This window comes from Haemaphysalis longicornis, unplaced genomic scaffold (assembly GCF_048455015.1).
Source record: "Haemaphysalis longicornis isolate Haplotype H1 unplaced genomic scaffold, Haemaphysalis longicornis Haplotype H1 scaffold_1, whole genome shotgun sequence".
NCBI classification, from domain to species: Eukaryota; Metazoa; Arthropoda; class Arachnida; order Ixodida; family Ixodidae; genus Haemaphysalis; species Haemaphysalis longicornis.
Genome location: NW_027526203.1, coordinates 233,341,463 through 233,366,211, shown reverse-complemented (window position 1 = coordinate 233,366,211; position 24,749 = coordinate 233,341,463). Strand labels below are relative to the sequence as shown.

At 46.5% G+C, this 24,749-nt stretch overlaps 1 protein-coding gene across 1 annotated transcript in view; it reads left to right on the top strand.

Moving 5' to 3' along the window:
- The window catches only part of LOC144158190 (uncharacterized), a 544,079-nt gene extending 521,683 nt beyond the window's left edge, over positions 1–22,396 (top strand). Inside the window, exon 3 of the mRNA XM_077688885.1 lies at positions 21,851–22,396. Within this exon, the coding sequence (XP_077545011.1) occupies positions 21,851–22,396 (546 nt within the window). The remainder of the gene's footprint in view (positions 1–21,850) is intronic.
- The last annotated feature ends 2,353 nt before the right edge of the window (positions 22,397–24,749 follow it).

Sequence of the window (24,749 nt, the reverse complement as noted above, 5' to 3'; positions counted from 1 at the left end):
CAATGTAATGTTTGTTCGGTCCCAGCGAAAATTCTGCTCATGTGGTGTAGCTGCGTATGCTCATAGGAATGTCACGAAGGACGTCCATCTACACCTTTTTTCGTTGGATACGCCCCCATGTGGGCGTAGAGTCTGCGACCAAAACCATGGTGGGGTGTTGACTTCTTGTGCCTCTGCACCACTTTGCGTATCGTTTATTCCCCTGATTAACACCTCTTTGGGGAGGATTTTTTTTTTCACAATGCGATCTATACCTGTGTCGCCTTCCGGGGCTGTGCCCGTGGGAAGATCAAATCCTCCACCGGTAAACAGTGAGTGGGGGTCAGCCTTTTATGCCCAGCTTTCGTCAGTAGCAACGAGGAGAGTGAGTATGAGACTCGAATTGACAACAAAGCAATCTCTAGCACTGGCCAGGCAAAAGTAGAAGCACACTGCCAAATCACAATCAGGGCAGGACATAAATTATAATGCGCTAGCCCGCTGGCTACGTTACACAAAATACAACTAACGGGAGGAAAATCTAAATATTGTTAGCATTTACACTGGTAAGAATATCACGCAGAAATTAACTGCTGACGAGATGCAAACGTCCACAAAAGTTACCCGGCACTGGAGATGACGACCGCAGCGACGCACGGTGTGCCTTCCGATATGGAGGTCCAAAGACTGGCGTTCGCACACGGCGCTTTGGTCCCGATGAACGACCGGGAAGTGCGGGCGCCGCTGTCTTGAGAATCGACTAGTGGCTCCTTAGAAGGGACACGTCAGTCGCCCTTCCGCATCACCGTTGCCGGGCTACGAGCCAGACTGGTTGCTTGCTGCGCATCTCGTATTACATCCCCCACATCCCGCTCCTTCTTCAGGTTACGCGCGCTTGAGGCTAGCCCGGTGCCCGTAGTGTGCACGTGTTCAGGGGCTGGCTCTGCGCACGTGTCAAGTACGTGATGCCTTGAAACTTTGGTCTCCGGAACTTCGCGTGGGCTTCTTCCATGGAGGTGGGGGAAGGCGGGAGGAAGTGTAGAAGGTGCGTTGTTGGTTAAATAATCCCGAGGCTTCAAGTGTCTTCGAAGCAGGAGACATTGGAAAACGAACGTCCGGTGTGTATGCTACTAGCACGCGGTCACCACGAAGATCGCAGCCTTTGAAAACATAATTGAGACCTTAAGTTGATATTCCTGATCACGTGAATATGCATCTTCAGTACATAAGTAGGCACCATTTTCAAGATCAGTGGAGTCAAAATAAAAATGTGCGGGTGCGTGCGCGTGTTGGTCATCCGTAAGAAAGGGGGGTGCGGGTGTGCGTGGTGGTCATAAAAACGCACGCGCCCGTCTTTTTTCGGGATGCCCACCGTCAAGGCACAAGCGAAATAAAACGGGCTCATACCTTTGACCTATATTATGTGTCACCTCTAAGAAGCTTTGCTGTTCATCAACCTTCGCAGAGTGGCATGGCTCGAGATTTTCCTTTTTATTGCTCTCTACCGGTGTTCGGATCGCTTCAGCCTTCGCTTTTTTTTTTTTGGTAATGCTTCGTAACTCCTGCCTTTCCACCGCTTTCTGTCGTGCATGGCATCGCCGGCCGCTGCGCTGCTGGCAGGAATGAGGCAATCCAGCGTGGTTATGTGGTGATTAGGCTGCAGGTGAATACCGTAATGCACGATTCTATAACGCGCCCCCTACTGTAATGCGCAAGTAACTTAGGAAAATTCGGAAAAATCATTTGACGCCGCTTCCACCGCGCAGGTGTAAAACCCACGATGCCACGTAACTGCCAGCAGTCATTTTATATGACGCTCGCGAACTTGGCAGCAAAAATCTATTTGGGCTTCACACACCTGCTTGTCGAGCTCCTGCTGGCATTAAAACTCGAGCTAGGAACATTGAAATCATTTGCGAAATGACTTGGCCTTCGTAATTTTAGACGTGACACGCCGTTGGCTCATTCGCTGCTAATTTCTGAATTCTGTCTGGGAGTATTCAGGTTCCCGAGAACTTCCGTACGTCAGGGCCGGTGAAGCTTAGCATGAAAACAGAGCTCTGCTCCATTTACATCAATCCCGTACTCATGTCCCCCGGGCGCCCAGTGCGCATGATGCCTCTCGATTCCCCTCGCTGTCAGCAAGTAAAGTTACCTTGCACTTGATAAAAGCTTCATAGTGGCACCTCTCTGGAGTTATAACGGCGGGAAAAAAAGGTTATAATTGCAGCGGCAGAAATATGTGCAACGGCTTTCTTAGGTATGCTCATTGAAGAATGATTGCACCAAAATGTACTCCCGTAATATTGACGGACTGCTTTGAGTTGAATGGGGTTGGATTTCGGGAGAATTTCGTGTCCTTGGCAAGTGTGATTGTAATGCGTGCAGAAATGTGAAGGCTACCTTTAGCAAAAAAGGTGCGCGTTAGGATCGTGCAAATACGGTATGTGCGTACGTACGTAGGTATGTACGTCCCGAAGTTTCTGCACTTCAACTTCCCTTCGCGTTGGTGTAGCAGCTAACGGACAAGCAGTCTGGGAAAAAGATATGCTGCGGCACAGGTTTCCTAGGAGCCCCGTTTATGACGTTAGTATTGCCTTTTTTGAAGATCCCCTTTTTACCTACAGTCATACGGTTCTCTTTTATGGGTGGTTCCTTCGTGAAAAATAAAGTAATACTTGAATTTTTGTTCCTAGACTTGATTGAGCGCTCTCGAAGAAAACGCGGTGTTTGCATTTCTGGAAATGACGAGATTTGTGTTTCTGATTGATTGATTGTAGGGTTTTAACGCGCCGACGCAACGCGGGCGATGAGGCGCGCCGTAGTGGAGGGCTCCGGATTAACTTTGACCACCTGGGGATCTTTAACGTGCGCCGAAATCTCGTACACACGGGCGTTTTTGCTTTTCGCCTCCATCAGAAAAGCGGCCGCCGCGGCTGGGAATCGAACCCGCGACCTCGTGCTCAGCAGCGCAACGCCTTAGCCACTGAGCCACCGCGGCGGGGGATTTCTGTTTCTGTTTCATGAAAAAGTTTTGTCCAGAGCACAGACATACGACTGCCGATATTGGAAGACAACACTTAAAATTCAACCTCCTCGGTAAAACATTTCATCATCATTTATCAAAGTCTAGCTGCTCTGTCTTCACCTATACGTCTAATCGCCTTAGGATAGTATTGCTTGGGGCCACTTTCGCTCTTTACATACTCTGAAACCTAGGGCACTGAAATGAAGGTCGCACACTTTTCTGTGCTGGCGAAAGAAGGCTGCTCGTCCAGGGTGCACATTCGTGACACACCCCGCTTTGCCCTCTAACAAGAGGGCAGAGAAACTATCGGGTTCCTCTCTGGAAAGACAGCATTTGGACTTAACTGGTGGTTCTGAGTGATCGGACTGGAACTGTAAATGTGGTATAAGACTGAAGCTGAAATACTCAACATTCATTGCCACCACTCCCCCGGAATACCATTCCGGCAAATGAAAAAAAATATCCCGGGCCATATACACTAAGGTGAAACCTGGGGAGGGGTGAAGCATGCAGTGTTATGTCATGCATGCTTCTTGAAGGCGCCAAGAATACACTGCGTGTATTCTTGGCACCTTGGCGTTTTTGCCCACAGAGATGAAACCATAACGTGAAACCTGGGTAGCGGTGAAACACGCAGTGTATAAGTGTATTCTTGGCGCCTTTGCGTTTTTGCCCACGGAGATGGAACCGTTGGGGGGTACAGGTATAGAGCTTTGCTGTAAGTCTCGTGCCTTTCAAGTACAACGCGTTCTAGCGCGAGGCGTTGGAACACGAGTGTCCCGGTGGGTTCCTGTAGTACGCGCTTTTCCAACGGGGATGAAACGTTCTACGACGAGGCGTTGGAAAACGAGTGTCTCGGTGCTTTAGTACCGTGACTACATGACACTATGACGACATGAGACGCCGAGCACCCGACCCCCTAAGGGGATGCACCCCAAAAAAAAAGTGGTCACGGCACGGAGAAAGCAGACACCAACGCGAAAAAAAATCGCCGTACAGACAGAATTAAGTTTTGCGGAATATGCAGAGCGCCTTAAAGAAGCTCTTGTGCTTAGGGCAAACTCAAGCTCCTCTGTATTAGATTACAAAATAACCAGGCAATGGTTGTCGCAGATTTCAGTGATATACTGTATAAGCAGTAAATTATTAACGTCCAGTGATATTTGAGCGCGAACAAACGCTTTTTTTTAACGAGAAACACTGGGCGTACTGATGTTTCACGATTACGCCCACTATAGAGTTTTTTTCAGTGAACAACTATTCCGTCGAAATTGCTGCTAGCCAAATGGAAATGAGGCCGACAACAGTGAGAAGGGGAATAGTCGGATGCAATGCATTTGGAATGATGCACTCTGCAAATCGCGGTGGGAATGATGAGTCCCAATCCTGTTTGGACAGTCGCCGAGCTAACTGACAAGTAACTGGCGAAAGTTCTCCTCATTGCAGCTCCCCGTTTTCCCTGCACCACCGTAAACAAAAAACAAAACAAAAACGAAGCAATGAGAGTACAGTTGATAAACTGAAAAATGTGAAGCTCCTAACAAGCCAAAACGACTGCACGACTTATTTGTTCTGCTTGCCATGGCATGCGGCGTACATATGAGTTGCTTCTCCTGCACGTAAACGTAAAAGCACAGTTGTATTGGCGGGTTTATTTTGTCGCGTTTCGTTTGTTTCATTGGTGTTTATTTGCTCTTCCATCAACTTGCAATAGCGTCCACAATAAACTGGTCGGTCAAACGTTTTTTTTAACGTCTTCCATTTTACAACTGTGCGCGTCTCCGTTGAAACAGAAACAAATACAAAAACTCCCTCAATACCGAAGTCTTGAAACTCTTTAAAGAGACCACGAAGACAAGCTACAAGTTCGGTTTGTTTGGAACAAGTTTGGTTTGTTCGAAAGTTTGACACGCCAGAAAAGCAAATCATGCCAATTTTAATGCAAACTTCAAACAAGCTAGATAGCCATTCACCCGTCACTTTCTCGAACTGCGCGTATGCCGCCACAAAGAATAGAACTGTGATTGGTGGTCAAGGACAAAAGGTACCGCCGGTAGCTATGATTGTGCGTCGGTAGGGGTTCCTCTGGTTCAGTTCGGTCGCACTGTTTGAATGTTAACACGGAGTTAACGTAGTCTTTTTTTTTTTTTTTTTTTTTGCACGTCACCAGTGTCTCACTGCTGTCAATGTGTAGAGAGAAATGTGAAACCTTGTCAGTATGTGTGATCTTTCTCTGGTACAAACAAACGTCCCTTGAGGCCTGAATAAAATTCAGCTAGTTACCCAATTCTCTTAAAGAAAACATGGATTTGTGTTGTTTTAATGATCCTTTTAAATTTAAAAATCTTATTAGTTTTGCATACCTCTAAGTACATAGTTTGCTACTATCTGCCTTAGAAGCTGACAATATTCACAGCTAATACGTCTTGTAAAGTTTTTTCGCGTTGTCTCAGTTATAAACACGACTTCCTAATACATTACTCGTGGTTATGATGAAATTAAACTGCTGTTAATAAGTATTTGCCATATGAATGGTCAAGCACAGCTAACTTGACACAGGAGGCAAAATCTATGAAGCACAAACCAGGCTGTCCGCCGACTGAGTTCTGTCACGTTGGAAGGACAAAGTTTCCCAATTTATGGGAGGAGGGGGGTATGAAGAGGACACCTACGCAGTCTTTATGAAGTGAATGCGAAAGCAGCGTTCTGCAATTACCGCATGGTTATGCGGTATTGGTGGCGCCGGTGATTGTTGCGCCCTTGAGTAAGGTAGAGGCGTAAGAGTGAAGCTTGACCCACCGCGGTGGTTCGGCGGCTAAAACGACGTGCTGCTGAGCACAAGGACGGGGATTCGATTCCCGGCCGCAGTGGCCGCTTTTCTGATGGAGCCGAAAAGCAAAAACGCCAGTGTGTTCGAGATTTCGGCGCACGTTAAAGATTCCATAGTGGTCAAGATTAATACGGAGCTTTCCACTACGGCGCGCCTAATCTCCTGCGTTGCGTCGGCACGTTAAACCCTACAGTTACCCGCCGCGGTGGCTCGGTGGCTAAGGCGTTGCGCTTCTGAGCACGAGGTCGCGGGTTCGATTCCCGGCCGCGGCGGCCGCTTTTCTGATGCAGGCGAAAAGCAAAAACGCCCGTGTGTGCGAGATTTCGGCGCACGTTAAAGATCCCCAGGTGGTCAAAATTAATCCGGAGCCCTCCACTACGGCGCGCCTCATCGTCTGCGTTGCGCCGGCGCGTTAAACCCTACAATCAATCAATCAATTAAACCCTACAATCAAAGAGTGGGTCTTGGCACGGCGCATGCTGAAATCGCGCCTCCGCTCACAATGATCGTCATCCTTGCCACTTGGCGTCTTTTACTTAATCTCTGCGTTACCATGACTGATAGACTTGGCAAATCGTCCTTGTTAGGCCTAAATGGGTAGGCCTAACGTCGAGACTTACGACGTACCAAGCAACGTCAAACTCATTGTACCGAAAATTACTGCTACCTGTTGACAACCTCAGGGCACTCAAAGCCAATTTTAGGCCTAACGCAGATCTAGTACCCGCGTTCGCATCTATACGAAAATATGACATTAACCGGGAACACATTACTCGCTTAATTGTGTCTTCTGTAATTAGCATGCTCAACTTAGGTATTTAGGCTTCCGTACATGCTTCTAGGCTTTGTTTCAAATTCGAAGGGCACAGCGCATTCACTAGTCTCCCCTTCAGTCACCTATAAGCATGAAGCCGTAGTGGCGCAAGGGGCGCGCGCACGTCTGGGTTTGAGTCCCATCGAGACTTAAATTTATTCAGTTTTATTTTCAAGTATTTTATTTTCATTCTCTTCACACCATCGGCCATTTTGTCTGCAATCCATGGATAACTGCGCCGGCGACACGGTATTTCCGAGATAGACCGGGAAATGGAGTGGCCGTGAGGGCTCCACTTCCTAGAAGAAAATCAAAACGGCAATAAAACTTTTTGCTCTCTCTCGACCTACCGACTCAACTAATTTTTTTCCCATTAAAAGGCGCGATTATCCAGCGATGTGACGCGAATGACAGCGCAACTATGCTGATAATGCACCACTAACGGGATGAAGCGGCCGCTTGCTCAGGTGTATTCTCAGCCGATCCATGTCGCTATAGGTGAAGGTAACCACATGTTACAACCCGTGCATTTTACAACCACTCTGCTTGGGCTTCTTGATCGAGTGCTCAGTGAGTCGATGTTACATAACCCTACGTTCCGCTCCGGCTCACAGCAGGCATGGAGAGAGGTCAGCGGGTCACCGGAACTGCGCTCCTCTTCGGGCCCAGCTCGTCCCACGGTGTAAAAGAGAATGTTGGTTCTGAATCATATGCATCAGCGGACGTTGCTGGCTTTGCCGTAAAGCTGGCTTTGCCGAACAATTTTCTCTCGCGGGACGACATATTTACCGCTGATCACCTCATGATACCACAACTGCCGCTGAGATGTTGTGGTCACTCGTTTACAGTGGTCACTCGTTTACATTGGCCCAATGTTCGGCAAACCTTTATTTTCAGTAAAAAAGTGCGCCCCAAAGCACCAGTTTCCATGCCCATACTACCCCAGCATTTCGCTATTCGGCTGTAACGATGCGACTACAATTCCAGATTCTCAGTTCGTTCACCCTCAGTAAACTACTTTAGTAAATACAAAGTTCTTACTCATCACTGAATAGTTGGTCATCAAAATAATACTACAGCTTGGATCTACAAACAGAGCATGATATTCACTAGCAAACTCTTGTGCACTGGGCAACTCATAAGGTGGCCACAAGGGACAGCTAATTTGAGCTTTCAAGACAAGCTTTACTAATCTGGTCGAGGGGTTGCGCCATCGCGGTAAATTCGACCTTCATTATAGTGCAGTTGCGCCATATACTTGGCAACGCATCACGTGACTCGCCAAGCCTAGCTCCGCCGACGGCCGCGTTCGCCGCGGCCGGCTAGGCGTATGCACTCTAAGAAAAAATGGAATCCGTACTAACTCCCTTTACGGAGTCATTCGCTTGCTACGGAATTGACCCCCTTTCGACTCTTAGGGAGAGGGTAACTAGACTCTTTCAAAGGAAGTCCTGGGACTCTTGGGCCCAGAGTCCAAAGAGGGTATGCCTGACTCCATATGATGTAGTCACAGTGATTCCAAACCAGTGAACAAAGACAGTCCAGTTGACTGCTCTGTCCCCCACTAATAAGAGTCCCTCCGACTCCTTTTGAAAGAGAGTCTCGAGCCTCTATCATATCAAGAGTCGAGAAAGAATATGCAGGACTCCATAGGACGTGGTCATTGCGGCTTTATATCTACGAAAAAAGGGGGTCTTGTTGACTATTCTGTGACCCCTGTAACGAGAGTCGCCAGACTCCTCTTAAAAGAGAGTCCCATTAGTTGAAAAGTTGTATTAGACTGAGAGAGCCAAAGAGGAGTATGGGGGACTTCATAAGACATAATCGCTACGATTTTGTAAGGTAAGCCATGCATACATGCAAGAAAAAATCAATGAGAGAAACTAACATCATTTAAATACCAATCGGAAACAATATAAATTTTACTGGAATGTCGTCAGCCATGAATGTTGACTTAATCACTAAGAAAATTGTCAAGTTAAAGACAAAATCACCAGAGGTAATCTTCGAAGCTATTTATATTAATATATGACAATAATTTTTAACAGTACTGAAAAAGAATTTACACGGTTACAACTGACATAAATTATAAATTGCCCTTCATTGGCCTTTCTCAAAGGCCACATGCCAACATTTGATGCATCGAAAATACGTATTGAATGAAATTCGAACTTGAAGTCCAACAACAGCCGAGTGGGCTGCCATCAGAGCAGGTGGCAGTTCGGTGGGAGTACATCATTCTTGCAACCTGCAGAAACGTGGCAAATAAGCGGGAAAATTCATTGCAAAACCGGTGCAAGAACGTAACCTTATAAATGTGTGCAGCAAACGACAAATACAATGTTTATACATGCTGCATGTGTTTGTACAGTGGAAAAAGTATGTGTGATACTATAACAAACAAATAAAAACTGTTGGGTTACGCCGAAGCTAAATGTTTGCTATGAAGTATGCCATAAAGGAGCGACCAGAATCCATTTCGACCTCCGTCGGTAAAAAGGCTAGACGGCTGTTCTGTAACAAGCAAATATTTTTCTCTGCATTAAATCTGTGATATTAGGGAGGGTAGCTTTGCAGCATATGTGAAGTAATTTTCAAAAAAAAATTTTTAAATAAAACTCCTACATAAACCACTACGTATACTTAACACTCACTCATGAAATGTATATTGGCAAGAAGCCTAATGAACGCTTTTTTTAAAGTTGCGACTGCATCGCATTTCAAATTACATCTTGTGCGATGGTAACAATTTTGAGCAGGCCAACTGAAAGAGTGGCAAAGGAGCATTTGAATGTTATCATTTAGTTTAGCAGCCTTTTTGTGTGCATGCACAAGGCTTGTGAATGCTCCCAAATGGTTTGATGTAGAGAAGTGTGGAGCACTACAGCTGCTCAAAAATGTGCAAAAAATCTAAACTCAGGCGGAGATGCTTGAGATTTCTTTTTAAGAAGAAATGGTTATTTCGACGTACAATTCTTTAAATCGTGACAGTCTTCCTGCTTGGCTGTGGATGGAAGCCTTTCTGAATCACGGCTTTGTTTTCGCCTTTTACATATTTGTAGTGTTTTCATTGCGTTCTCTCTGATTTCTAAGCACATTTTCCTATCACTGCGAACAGCAACGACCATTCCTGTAGCTAAATATTGAGTCCTTTCTTCTCTTTTTATCTACACCCTTGCGCTGTTTATTGACGTACCAGTACCTAACCCACCAGCCAAAGCTCAAGATAACAGTTTGTAAAGGCTTCTACTTCATAAAAGAATGACACTATACCTTGAAGAACGAGGCAGTCGTGCTTAATTATGACATTAAAAAAACGCTTACCTTACAAAATATCGCCGCTTTAAAGGGACACTGAAGTGATATGTAAACATTGCGGGATTACTAGCGCAAATTGTAGTCCGGAGTCCCCAGGCCATGTTTCGACCACTCTAGGCGCGTTTACGCAATTTTATTTAGTAGAAAAACTAATTCGAAAATGCTGTCCTCCTCTCTTTACGCTCGCCCATTTTCTGTGGCGTTTTCGTGTGACGTCAGGAGGGGATGAGCTGGAAATTGGCTGGCTGCGCTACTGCACGGCTCCCCGGCCTTCAGACAGAGTCAGTCGGCCCAGCGTTTCGTCTGCCGGCCGCCGACGGGTCGTCGCAATTCGTTCGCTTAGTTGAAACGAAGCCAGGACACGTTTGTGAATGGAAGAATGTGCCTTTCTTTACTTGGTTTGTTTGTACACTGTATCTAGCTCCAAGTCAAGGTCGCTTCACACAAGTGCTGCACAAGCCCACATGCGACGCTTCGCTGACTGGTACGCCAGTAGGAAAATATAAGGCCTCTTGAAGGCGGGAGAAGAGTCAGCGAAGTCAATATAGGTACTAAGGAAATAAAATCAACTGATATTTTTACCGTACAGCGTAAAACTAGGGCGCGGAGAGCACTTTTTTGCGCTGGGCGAACAAGCACAGCGGCACGGAGCAAGAGTGCACAGCGGTCAGCAGCACGACTACGCATCTGCGAACGCTTTTACGTCTACGAAATGCAATTGCTAGACGTGAGCTACTGTGGAAACTCGGGCGACGCTTACTGCACGAGCGTAGTACAACAAATAGTCACCTACGCTGCTTGAAATGCCAAAATTAAATAAAAATGTAATCCGGTTGTACAATATATACCCTATATTACCATGGCCAGCGTAGCCAGCTCCGTGGCCGAGTTGTTTAGGGCGCTAGATATGCCACCGCAAGTGTTTTGCAAGTCAGGAGTTCGAATCCCCGCGGGTACGTGCTTTTTTTTTCTGTAAGTAAACTTTTTCGTTTTGCGCCGATGTTTTCTATATTGAGTTCACCTTTTTTTGGGCCGCAACGTTCATGGCTCCACGAACTAGTCACAAAACGCGCGCAGGCTGGCACTGGCGCGCTAGCGAGTTCTCGTTGCTGTGCTGTTGCCCTAAGCACCGACTGCTTGCAGGCAGTGGGCACAGGCCAGAATGAACAGACCCTTGGCCTGGTACGAACACGCTTTGTACGATACAGGCATGAGGGAGGAAAGCTCCAAATATGGGGGAAAAGCGCATGACATTTGGGCGTCTGCGGGTACGCGGAGGGCGTTCATGCACTGCGTAGGTCTCGGCTAGTGAATGCTACGACTACAAGCCGTCCTGGGAGGCTTATCTTGTGCATTTTACAGCCGACAACATGGCAGAAGCGCGGTACGATGATTACTGAGATATTGAGAATGCCCATCCAGCAACGCCATTGGTTATGTTTTACAGAACCGAAACCGAAACCGAAACTTGTTTGATTGGTAACCTTGGGCATCGTCCAATCACGGCGCCCCTCCTCCCAACGTCACAGCCTTAGTTGGTGCGGCCGCCGCAAACCGCGCATGGTAGTTTTTCTTCTTTCGCGCTTTGTAAAATAATTACGGATTTGTCAACCGGATAAACGATGAAAAGTGTGCTAATTTGAGCCAGTCTACGCAGTGCAAGCAAAAACGGGAGTTTGACAAATTCACTTCAGTGTCCCTTTAATAAGTTATATTCACCACACTCTGCTCTGACGTGCACGCACTAAACCTGTGACTGCACTTGGCGGTGGCTGGATGTGACTTAGCAGCCCCGCACCAGTAATACGACACAAGGACAGTGTTTTCAAATAAATCGCTTTTAATTATAATATCTTGTACTGCACAGTCGGGCACAAGCTTTACACGATTGACGAAAGCGTGGTCTGATCCCCACTAGCACCACGATGCAATAGTAATCATGCGCGAGATAATGCTCCAAGTATGCGTACGCATAGCTGAAAACAACTGGAGCACAGGTTGCCTTGCCTGCTTCGCGAGGGCCCAATCTCCATGTAAAAGGTGTGCTCGTTAAGGGGGCGCTTCTACGCTTTTTGCTCTTGAATGCGGCCTTGCACTAACCCCAGCACCACACTGCAGGTTTCCCATTATCTGAACCGTCAAGCATAATAAACATTTTACATTCAGAGTAGGTCATTTTTACCACTGCCTCAAGTTCTTCAGAATAATTAACTAAAATCCACCTGAATGCTAACAACATTCATTTCATTAGACCGGCAGCCTATAGACCCAACCCTTCAAGGTGCGCACGAGCTGCAGCAGCATGGTGCGGGATTTCATATTTTCGCAATAAAACCATTAACGCATTGCTAGGGCGAGCGAGACAGCACTTGCAAGCAAAACATAGAAATGGCCCCATTACGAGCATGGTTTCTACGCAACGATCGGCCACAGGCGAAGAATAAAAAGCATTCTGCGCACTAGCTTTCTCCAGCACCAGGCACCACAAGCTCACCGACGGGGTACTCAGCCACGATGGCAATCACTTAATGACACTGGCGGCATTTTTCTAGCAGGTCGTACAATGCCGAGCATCTTGCAGATAGTACTTAATTATTTCCTATTCTTAATTTAAAACTCACGGCTCGCATAGGATGTGCACGACCTTAAATTATTTTAGAGAAACGTCTGGTAGTATACACGTTCCACATTAGAAAAAAACATGAAACTACATAGTGTTAAATCAACATCAATAAATACACTCCAATGATATATTTATACAATTTCCGTGGCTTTATTCTTAGTTAAGAGACCATGCTAATATCAATGCAATTCTGCGCCTTCTACATATTTGTTGAACGGGAGTTCCTGAAAATTCGAGAAATTCAAATTCTGGTGCTCAATGCGCTGGAGCTACATCTGCGCCGTAAAATGCACAGTAGGGGAGGACTGTGGATTAGTTTAAATCACGGTGTAAGAATATTCTTACACTGTGGTATAACTTGTAAATTTGTGAGGATTGCAAAAATTAAGGTTTTTAACATTTTCCCGGTACCCTTCAAATTTCAAATCCTGGATGTTTTAAGCACTCAAGGGATGCGTTTTCATAGTAAAGCAGTACAGGTTAATTTATATCACAAGAATATTTATTAGGGGTTAAATTTCGAGAGATGGTCGTTTTCGTTCTAATCCTCCATCAGAAAAACTGCCAGGGATGAGATAGAATCTATACTACACAGCACAATGCCTTAGCCGCTGAGCTGCATCGACGGACCTAGTCTTACTTCCAGAGACTCTGTTCCCAGCCAAACATCACCACTTCATTTTTTAATGTTTTGATATGTGCTGATTTGCAACCCAACACAAATACCCCCTTGAATATGATCGAACAGAAACCTGAGACATAGCGACTGAATTAAAGCAATGCGCCAAGTTATGAGAAAAGCATTTTCGAGGATGTGAGCGTGCATCATTACAGGCACTATTATGAAACATTTCTTCATTTTGGGAGAAAGATGAAAGAACATTATGTGATTTTATTTGTTGATTTCAAAATACTGCAGGCTCTACAGGGCCCATGCAGCAATGGTTACCATGAATTCAAGTTTTCATCTTAAGGATCACCTAGGTATTCAAAGGCAAGAAACAAGAAAAACGAAAAATACACATGGACAGAAGCATGGTATACAGTGTCGACGTTTACTCCAGAAAGAGAGATTATATAAACAATAAATATGCAATTTTTACTATTTTTCACCCGCCGCGGTGGCTCAGTGGCTAAGGCGTTGCGCTGCTGAGCACGAGGTCGCGGGTTCGATTCCCGGCCGTGGCGGCCGCTTTCTGATGGAGGCGAAAAGCAAAAACGCCCGTGTGTACGAGATTTCGGCGCACGTTAAAGATCCCCAGGTGGTCAAAATTAATCCGGAGCCCTCCACTACGGCGTGCCTCATCGCCTGCGTTGCGTCGGCGCGTTAAAACCCTACAATCAATCAATGAATTTACTATTTTTCACGCGTTAAAATTCTAGATCATTAATGGCTCTTGCAAAACACTCAACAGATGAGAGAGAGAGAGAGAGAGAGAGAGAGAGAGAGAGAGAGAGAGAGAGAGAATTCTTTAATGAGACCGAAGAGGTCAGCCCTGCATAATGCTGGGCTTGCTACTTCAGATGGTTGGTAAATATGTGATGAGGGTTATATGCTTACATGACTAATACAAATATGAAAAAGAGAAAAAAAAGAAAGAAACTCCACCAGGCAGACACATGAACACACATAAAAAAAAACTCAACAGATGTGCTGTAGACGTCCGCCGGTAGTTCGTTCCACAGTGCGATGGCTGATCGAAATAGAGAGTCCTTATTTGTGTTTATGTCGCTATTAGGTTGCCTGATAGTGGTGCTATGATTTGTGAGCGAAGAATGCCTGAAGGGAGTTAGGTAGTTAGTTAGGGGTGTTTTATAATCTTCGTTAAACGAAAGATACAGGAACTTCAATCTGGATATCATTCCGCAGTCTGAAAGAGTTCGGAGGTCTGCCCGTTTTCGTAGACCGCAAACACCAGTAAACCGGGAGGAGTTGGAAAAGATAAAACGCAAAGCCAAGTTCTGTACGCGTTCAACTTTGTATACTAAATATTTTTGGTGCGGGTTCGATATTATGTCGGAATACCCTAGAGTTGGCTTAACCAGATATTTATGGGCGTTAAGTTTAACCATTAAGGGTGCCTGGCGTAGGCGCCCTCTTAAGAAGTTTAGCTTACCTAGTGCGCAAAACGGGAGCAGCACAGAGACACGTCCACACGCTCACAGCGCTCACAGCGCCCCCATACTCTGTATGCTGCGTGCGTAACGTGAGGCCAACCAAAGTGTCTCATACCAGATAGTAGCACATAATCGCTGTGGGGTATTGGACAACGCTTGGTAGGCAGGAATATATGCTGCTTTCGACCCGCCGCGGTGGCTCTGTGGCTAAGACGTTGTGCTGCTGAGCACGAGGTCGCGGGTTCGATTCCCGGCCGCGGCGGCCGCTTTTCTGATGGAGGCGAAAAGCAAAAACGCCCGTGTGTACGAGATTTCGGCGCACGTTAAAGATCCCCAGGTGGTCTAAATTAATCCGGAGCCCTCCACTACGGCGCGCCTCATCGCCTGCGTTGCGTCGGCGCGTTAAACCCCTACGATCAATCAAATCAATATGCTGCTTTCGCAAAATACTGGCGCCGCCAAACCGTCTGTCATTTTTTTGTTGTTGTTGGAGAGTTTAGCTTTACAGGTCTGCCTAACTGCGGCCCGTGTTTGCGGCCTTGCTGGGTACAGCTCAGGCAAATTTTATAAAGCATCATGAGTTATATTGTGTCTCCTGGACTTCATAACAGCTCGTAAAACGTGTGTGAAAACCAGCACTTTGGAAGCAGCAGAAGATGGCCGCCTTGTAGTTTTGGCTCTCGTGTCAGAACTACGGAGCCTTGCTTCGATCCTCACTCGGTTCGCATTTTTCATCGCTGACCTCAACCATACGCGATGAAGCATGAGTGGTACATACGAGGATAACCCCTGCATCCAATATTGCTAATGAGGCTTACACCCATCTCAGGCCGAGCTCAGGCCAACATGGGAACACAAAAAATTCAAAGCCCCTTTCATTTAACCAGAAAAATAGTTGAAACGCGAAGCTTTGTTTCATACAACCCGAGTCAAAGTCAAAGTCCGAATTCAAACTGCACTACTTTGACCGTGTCGGAATGCCGCAATAGGATAGATGTCAACTTCATAAAGCGAGGAACCCAGGTTCTATTATGATCACGGGAGCGTTTTTTCCTTGAGGCGCTTGATGTGGCTTCTCTTATCATCAGATTCATCGTTTTGGGAAACTCACGTGTAAAGTTGGCTTTGCCGCAGTTAGTTTTGTCGGGACATCGAACGCCATCAGTGAGGAATAGAAATATTTGCTTTAAAGGTGATTTTTATCAATCAAATCAGTCTAAAGGGGCCCATGCACGCACTCACACGCAAAAAGTTGAGGATCGGTTCGCTACCGGTAGACGCATTGCAAGAAGGGCTCGCGACCCAATTGCTAGAGTAGTAAGGGCCCTCTGTGGACGCCTGTCTTGCCTCACTAATAATATGGCTATCGACCAATGTAGCTCCCCCTGTTATGCTGCGCTTACGCCGTTCGCCTAATGGGCACAAGGTCTTGGACTCGATTTGTTGTCGCAACGAAACGTCTTCTTTGGGAGCTAACAACAACAACAACAACAACAACAAAAAGCAAGCGTGCCCCGGGGGCTTCCAAAAGTGGTTAAATAATGAAATACATGATCAATAACGTTCCCGGTTTTGTTTAACATCATTTCAACAGTTGAATTAAATACAGGGGATCTGGGGCACTTTTGCAATACTGTAGTGCCTAAAACTTTAATGCTGCCCCCAGACAATAGAACCGTCAATCCCAACGCTATGCACCACAGCCTTCCCGGTGTCGCATGTTCCTTACTGTTGTCGGTGATCTGTTAAATGTACGAGCACCTGTTTCGAGCCATGAAAAGAGAAAAGGCTTTGCTAATGTCTGCTTGCGCCTATGACAAACTGTAGTGGCGGAAAGAGATGACGCAACTATGCGCAGGTAGCAACCGGTCCTTTATCTTCATTAGGCAGGTAAACAGGCGGCAAGTGTGGACTGGTAATATCAAAAGTCATTGTTATTCACTGTCCTCAACCCACTGAACGCAATGACGATTGATGGCTTAGAATCACGCTGACGCTTACTGTATTCCCTTGGGAAAGTGCCGTCCGTACCCACTTCTGCGATATAAAAAAATAAAAAAATGCGCACTGCGCAGATGGTTCATGAAATGCGATTGCTGATTGGCTCATTGCTGTCACGTCACCAGCCGGCTGGCCATTGGTTTTCATTGTTTGTGTTGTTAATTTTTCATTTAAAAGTATACAGGTATATGAAATTCGCGTATGCGTATATTTTTGCGCGCCACTTGCGTGCGTGCACGTGTCGGCGCCTGCTCCTCATATATTGGTCACAAATAGATCGAACTACCGACGACGCAACGTAATACGCTCGCTAATAAATGCTCCGCTTTTGAACGAATATTTCACGATTATAAGTCGTCTTCCCGCTAACAGGCCGCCAAAGAAGGGAAAGCTCTCGGGACAAGAAGTCCATTAGTTGACGTCCGATAAAGTGGGGGTACCGCTTGCGTCTCCAATGCGATTGCATACCACATTTCCCACATTTGCGTACCCGTATTTTAGCTCTTTTTGAAGTTCTTGTTGGTCTGCCGTGGTGGTGTCTGACGAGATTTCATGCTGGTTGGTGTATGTTTTTTAAAGAAAAGCTTTGTATGTCTCACTGATGGTGACCGTTCCATCACCAATACGCACTGCAGGAAAGGCAACTTTAACACATGAGGTTCACAAGACGACGACGACGATGACGTTGACGATGAATAAGAAGAAGAAGAGGAAGGTGATGATGTTGATTATGATGATGATCATGATTAGCGAAGACACATCAAGCGTCCCAAGAAAAATTAAAGCCGTCGCACTCGACGTGAAAGCTGTCGGTAGTGCAGAGCAGTGATTCGTCATATTGGGGGGCGTGTAGCGCCGTTATCCGCTCACTGCTACCAGCCAATGCAATTCAAATTTCTCTCCTCCGCAGTGCTCGCGCGACCCCTGCCTGAAACTACGCCAGGAGAGTTCTGTTCTTTTAGGGGTGGAGCACCTTAAGGCCGAGGCTTGTCTGTCCGGCGTCCGGCATCCGTGCTCACTGTACAGCACCGTGTAAATTGAAACATCTGCGAACAAAAGGTTCACAAAAGGTTAAAAAGAACAAAATAAAAGGTTCACAAAAGGTTAGAGAGAGAGATAGACGCACAGCTCCGTGTAAATCGAAACATCTGTGAACACAAGGTCCACAAAAGGTTAACAAGAGCAAAATAAAAGGTTCACAAAAGGTGAGAGAGAGAGGGAGAAGGAGGGAGGGAAGGAGGGAGCTTTTGTAGAGCCGTGCTGTGCATGCGCGAGGAGTATTGGATTGGATTGCATTGGATTGGATTTGGATTGGATTGAAATGGATTGGATTGGATAAAATTGAATTGTATTGTATTGAATTGGATTGGATTGGAAATCGTTTTAGCAGCAGCAAGCACTCTCACGGGTGATTTGCTGTAAGAACGACCCCTAGTCCTTCACCCACTCGTCATGATTCACTTCGTGGAGATGCGTGAATTTTTGTGCTTGCTTTTCCTTCCGCGCGTGCCGGTGTTGCACTGTCACATTTTTTCGCTTAGTATCGTAAAAACCAACCCAACGAGCGTTCCTAACTAAATAAACGTGGGCGGTGCGGGTTAATTACGTATATTTTGCCTCAAATGTACCTGCAGTTTTCTTTGCGCTAAACAACAAGCGCCAGCGGTTCACTAGTTTCGAATGGTCATGACTATTTAAACCGTTGGTTTTCGAAGCCTCGGCGGGACGCCTTACGACGGGTACGCCGGGCTCTACTTGGGTCCGTTATCTCGGAGCACCGCCTGATTCCAGCAGTCGCTTGATATCGAGCGTTACAGCCATGTACGACGACAAGGCGAGCCCCTAAAGTGCTCTGCACTTGAAAACGCTTCGCGGGGACGTAATGAAACCTGGGTCTCTAGCGTTATGGAACCGACGCCTATCTGATTGCGCCATTGCGCCACGGTCTAAGCAGTTTGGATTTCGGACTTTGACTTTCACTCAGGTTGCATGGGAGTAAGCTTCCCGTTCTAACCATATTTGCCTAAGAAAGGGGCTTTGATTTCTTTTAATCACAGGTGGTGTGCTGTTTATGGCAAGTAAATAAATCACAAATGTACGGAGAAGGACGACTTTATTGGATATTTCCCGTTCTTTCATGTCTTCACCTTAAATTGCAGTACCTTGTTATTTTCAATCGTTCGGGTCTTCTTACTCCGTTGTGTCCGCACTTTTCGCACTCATGTATATGCGCTCCAAACATAGCTTCAACAATTCGAATTTATGAATGATTCAAACTGTACGGGCGGCCCTACACTCCCTGGTTTGAGTAAAACGTGCTGGCTGACGCCTTAGAAAGGCAACAGGCAGGCTGCAATCACGGGCTTTTGAAGCACCAAAGCGTTTACATGCGAATAGCTTTCCAATCGCAGTGTACTGTTGCTATTCTTCACTTTCATTGATTCGCCCTTTTATTAATTCAAATTGAGATGGCTTTCCCTATCGATTTGATTTATAGACCTTTGCTGTTCTATGCTGTGCGAAAAAAAAAACTCTTCAGAGTGTTCAAACTATACAGATTTTATTCCCTTTGTGACACGGATTAGGATGTAGCCGTAAGAAAAATTAGTAACTTCCTGCGTATGCTTTTGATAACCAAAATTTCTCTTAAAAACCATAAACAACTCGATCTCATAAGTAGCTATTAAATTAGGTCGTGTCCTAATTGTAAACACGCCATCGCAAACGTGACCCCCGTTTTCTAACCATTGGTACAATAGAGAACGTATACGCATTATTGTGATCTGCAGCCCTTATATATTAAGGTAACATTTTCAGTTTTGCTTTGATAAACGTTTTAACTATACAGAAAAGGTAACGCCGAGAATACCTACCTGACGCGCCGTAGAACGCTGAGGTGTTCATATTGCCCTCTTGTTTTGGTAAAGCAGTGGTGGATGGTGAAGGCGCGACATTCACGAGATGGCAGCACAATTCCGTATAGCGGGAAAGGCGAATGCTGGCCGAGTGGTTTAAGTGGGGATGACGACGATTGTAACGCAAAAAAATGCTCTTAACGTCGCGTGCACAATTGTGCACGCCGTGTCGCAAAGGGATATATAGCCCCTTCCTAACCTTTTTCTCTTTGGCTAGTTTTGAGAAGGGTTGACATATAGGCATGAGTGCCGTCCGCGACCCCTTCTCATGTTTCCTGAGATATTGTCGTGGGACGGGAACTGTAGTTTACTGCTGACTAGTCAAGCAGGTAAAGAAGTGTTGACTACCTCACCTGTGCTGCAACCCACACTGTTGTTTGCATCCCCACACCATTTGTCACCTGTTTTGTTCTGCGCCCAGATAATCTTGCCATGTTTCTTTTGCTATAACGAGCGTGCCTGTAATAACGAAGAAACCTCCTCATGTTTCTGGTAATCGTGTCCCGTTAGCAGGCATTAGTGATGTTCTTTTTCGTTTTTTTTTTTTATAATATACCAAACATTATTTAACGAGTTCAACAAGAGGGCAAGAGCGCAATCAACAGCACTGTGGCCCTGTTTTTTAGTATCTACCAACTAGCTTAAGTTTACACTTTAGTGCAGTTTATCTAACAAGTACTGGAAAATGCTTAAGCACGTATTCTTACCGTCGGTGGTTCTTGTACTCTTCTTTTTGTTCGACTGCTTCTATGTCTAGGCTTTATTGGCTACTGTTTTTGTCTCCCATAACTCGAAGATGCTTCTAGCGAACCATATAATAATTTCTTTGGTAAAAGTAACGCGGGCGGCATACTCGAAAACAGGTAGAGAAAGCCCATGAAAAATTCCAGAAAACTGACATAAAATTTCATTTGAAAACTTGTGACGAATGATCGGACAGCAGAGGCCCAAAGTTTCTCTTTCTTTTTTAAAATAATTTTTCTGTTTGAATACTGGCTTAATAAATTACGTGAACTCCTGGTGTTCCAGGAAATTCGGAGTATTCGGAGTGGGGTGAAACCCACTTTAATCTTTTTTTCTAAAAAAAAAAAATGGCTGCGTATCTGCTCCTTTCGTTGCAAATGTCGACAAAAGACGTTAGTTCTTGCCGACATTTGCCAAGTAAATGCCTCCCTTCGCTTTCCCGCTCGCCTCTCATGCTGTTCCTCTTCCGTCGCGCTCATCTCAAGGTAAACTCGCTGAAGTTTTGCTCAAGTCGATTTAAATTTACCGCGTTCCACTCCCCAGGCCGGGTGTCTCGATGCCAGCGCTGCCGTAAGGAGGAGACGCGCGTGAATTGAGGCGTCCTACTTCAATGCTTGTAGTACCGCGTTTCCCTAGTCCACGTGCGTTCCAAGCAGAACGTGGAGCCTATCTAGTGAAACCATTCGTAACTGTTTCCGCTTGATTTCTTAAAATGCCGCCAGAAGCTATAGTGCCGCGGGCGACAACAGGCGACGGAGGAGTGAATTTTTTTCTGCAGTAGATGTAGTATTTCATTTCGCAAAAATTAAGCATCTATGCTTCTTTATAAAAGAACACTGCAAATATCATTTGTGTATTATTTTGTTGTCTTATATTTGCGTAATGTCTTCTTCTTGTTCAACAATGTTGACAAGTATGAACATTACACCGGACTTAGACGGGCACATTTAGCTGTGACTATATAAGACTATTGCGCAGGCCTTGTTTTACTTTGGCCGGATGGCTGAATCGGGTCACAGACAGACAGACAGACAAACAGACATACAGACAGACCAAAATTTCTGGGTTTAAGTAGCCCAAGAAAGACTATGGTTTTTAAGAGATCGAAGTCCGTTCCACCACACTAAGGATTTCCTAGGACACAGAAGTTGCAAATAAACACAAAAATTAGTTGTAATACAAGTTTTAGCGCAGTTACAACGATGACGGTGAAAAGACTGAGGCGCATAATTAGGTGCCTCCTGCTGAAAATATACGGAAGGGCGAAGCAACAGCCACGGGGGCAGAAAGTTCAACTTGGTGAGTTTCTTGCGGTCCCACTTTTAGGCGGGCTGACCCTTCCCCCGCAACTAGTGTGGTTGGACCAAGTGGCGTAGACGTCGAGCCCGTTGGTGACCACGGGGCGACGATTTGGGGGCAGGGGCGGGCGGGCGCGCGCGATGAAGCGGCGATCTGATCGAGTTGCCGGTTCGGCCCGCAGGTGCCCTCGTCGGCGGCGGCGGCCGGTTCCCGGGCGCGCGGCTCGCCGACGTCGGAGTCGTGCTCGCGGCGCCGTGCGGGCGAGGCAGTCCCTGCGTGCCCCGCGCTGGGTCTCAGTGCTGGTGCCGTGGCCGCCGGCGCTCTGCAGCCGCATCCCCGATCCGCGACCACGCGCTCGGCGCACGTCGGCTCGACGCCGTGCCCGCAGCCCATGGCTGCGCCAACGCCGGGCGGCGTGGCGCCGCTGCCCCCACGCTACCGCTTCAGGGACCTCATCCTGGGGGACTTCGCCTACGGCGACGACGGCACAAGGTCAGCGCGACGACGCATGCTTGCCTGCAAACCTGCAATTATTAGAGGGGCCGGCCGGCATCTCCCGGTCTGCGTGTATGTATACATACCGCGTGCGTATGTATATATATGCGCTTACCGCTCTCTCCCCTCTCGGTGGGAAAGAAGCGGCCGTTACAGGTTTTGCGGCTTCCTCTCTTTGCTTTGTCCCGACCATTATGTCGTCTCTACAGGGGACGTAGATACCTCGACTTAATCACTTTAGGATCCGCACGTGTGCAGAACAGTGCCGCTGGACGGGCCGACATACCTGGCTGTTGAGCGTCCTGCATACTTGGCCACGTTCCGAAGCGGGCACTTTCTTTCCCTGCGGTACAATCAATTTAATTGAATTGAATTGAACGGATTTGAATTGAAGTTTATTTTCGGAATACAGAAAATAAACTTAATCAATCAATCAGTCGGTCAGTTGATTGACTGATTGGAAATTATTGTGCTTATGCCGTAGGGAAGCAAATAATAATAATAATAATAATAATAATAATAATAACAGCAACAACAACAACAATGCATATTTACGTGCCAGGAACAGCGACTGGCCTTTGTGCTGACGTAATGTAGAAACACAAAACAAAAACAAGAATAACACCACTACAGATAACAAGCCGATAACACTGCAGATAACAATTGGTGTACGTAAAGGTAAATGAGCCATAAACGGCGCCACAGATGAAAATATGTAGAAAGTGGCACCTTCCTAAGCCAAATATCGTCTTTTTGTAAAAATGATGATGATGATGATGGTTTAAGTTTAATGGCGCAAGGCCGACATGGGCAAAGAGCGCCAAATACAAAGTTATTTGATAAGGAGGGAAATCGAATAAAGTCAGTTAAATACTATGAGCACGTCTGGTGTAAAGGGCCAGGGTGATTTTTGTAAAAATGCTGGAGGTGCAGAAATTAGGACAATAACTTTTAGTTATAGAGCACTAAAGTATTACCATCGAACAATGATTCGGCTTCAGTACTCGCTCACAGCGCCAACATCACAAGTTAAAAATACATCTGCGCAGACAAACAGTGGGTGGCTATAAGGATCGCAAGAGCAAGCCCAGCAGCCGAAGTTAGACAGGAAAATATAAGAAAAAGAGTGAAAGTACTACAAAGAATAAATAAACACACTAACAAACCCCAGGGACGCTTTCAAAAATAAGCAAGTGTTTGAACAAATAACCTGGAAATTAAATTGCACGGGTAACATAAAAACAACACTACATACGTCGCAAAGCCCAACGTACTCTATTGAACAATTCAGTTCGATAAATTGAAAGGGAACTTGGAAAGATGTCAAGCCGTTCAAAGGCGGAGTGTTATGAATTCTCCAATCTGGAGACAGGAGAGTAATTAAAATTGCGTGCGGAGGTCTGGAACGGGCCGCGCGATCTGGGGGCCTTCTGTGAGACACTAAGCTAGACAGCTATACCGCGGCAAAACTGGGCGCCAGTCACTCACACTTGCACAGAAAAATATATTTTTCCTCACACACTCACTCACACTCATGCTCACCAGTCACCCTCACAACTCGCACTCACTCTCATTGTGTTCACCCTCACGGCTCGCCGTAACCACTCGCACTCACTCGCGTTAACGCTGACCTCTTGCAGTGATTCGGGACTACTCGCACTCACTTGCGCCCACGCTCATCGCTCGCTGTCACCACTCGCCATCACCACTCGCACTGACTCACGTTTACCATTCGCCGTCACCACTCGCACTCACCACTCGTCGTCTTCCCTCGCACGCGAGTGTGTGCAGCAGACCCTCAATGAGTCATGAAACCGAAGAGTATTATGCATTACGGCGTCAGAAGGTCATCCAAATCATATTCCTAAATTAACATGCCACTGGAGAATTAATTCGAGGGTGCCCCACAGCAGGAGCTCAGTGACGGCATATTTCCGAAACGGCGCAACAAATGAAAATTAACAACCATTAACATTAACAACCATCGCAGCGAGCGGCTTTTGCGCGACGAAAAAGTCAACAGCGGCTACAAGCACAATATTGACGCTCACCGCGATAAGCCCTGCAAACGGAGCGAGGCTCCCCGCGAGTTGCTCTCGCACTCGCGAGGGGTGAATGAGGCTCGCGGCGAGTGGTGCTCGTAGCGCGTGGGGCTCGCACTCACCCGCACTCGCACTCGCCAGTCCAAAACGATGGCGAGGCTCACTCACACCTCACTTATAAATGACTGGTGAGGGGGGGGGGGGAGATGGGTGAATTCGTGAGTGAGCCTGCCGACCTATGTAGACAGCTAAGGTGCTCCGCACAAGGAGCGCCACCATGAACACGTTTGTACAGGAAAGCAAGGTCTGTTCTGAAACGCCTGCAGCTCACAGAGGGGAGGGTTGGTAAGGGGGAATCAGGGCCCATGCTATGGCTGTGATAATACTGAGTGAGTGAGTGAGTGAGTGAGTGAGTGAGTGAGTGAGTGAGTGAGTGAGTGAGTGAGTGAGTGAGTGAGTGAGTGAGTGGAGTGAGTGAGTGAGTGAGTGAGTGAGTGAGTGAGTGAGTGAGTGAGTGAGTGAGTGAGTGAGTGAGTGAGTGAG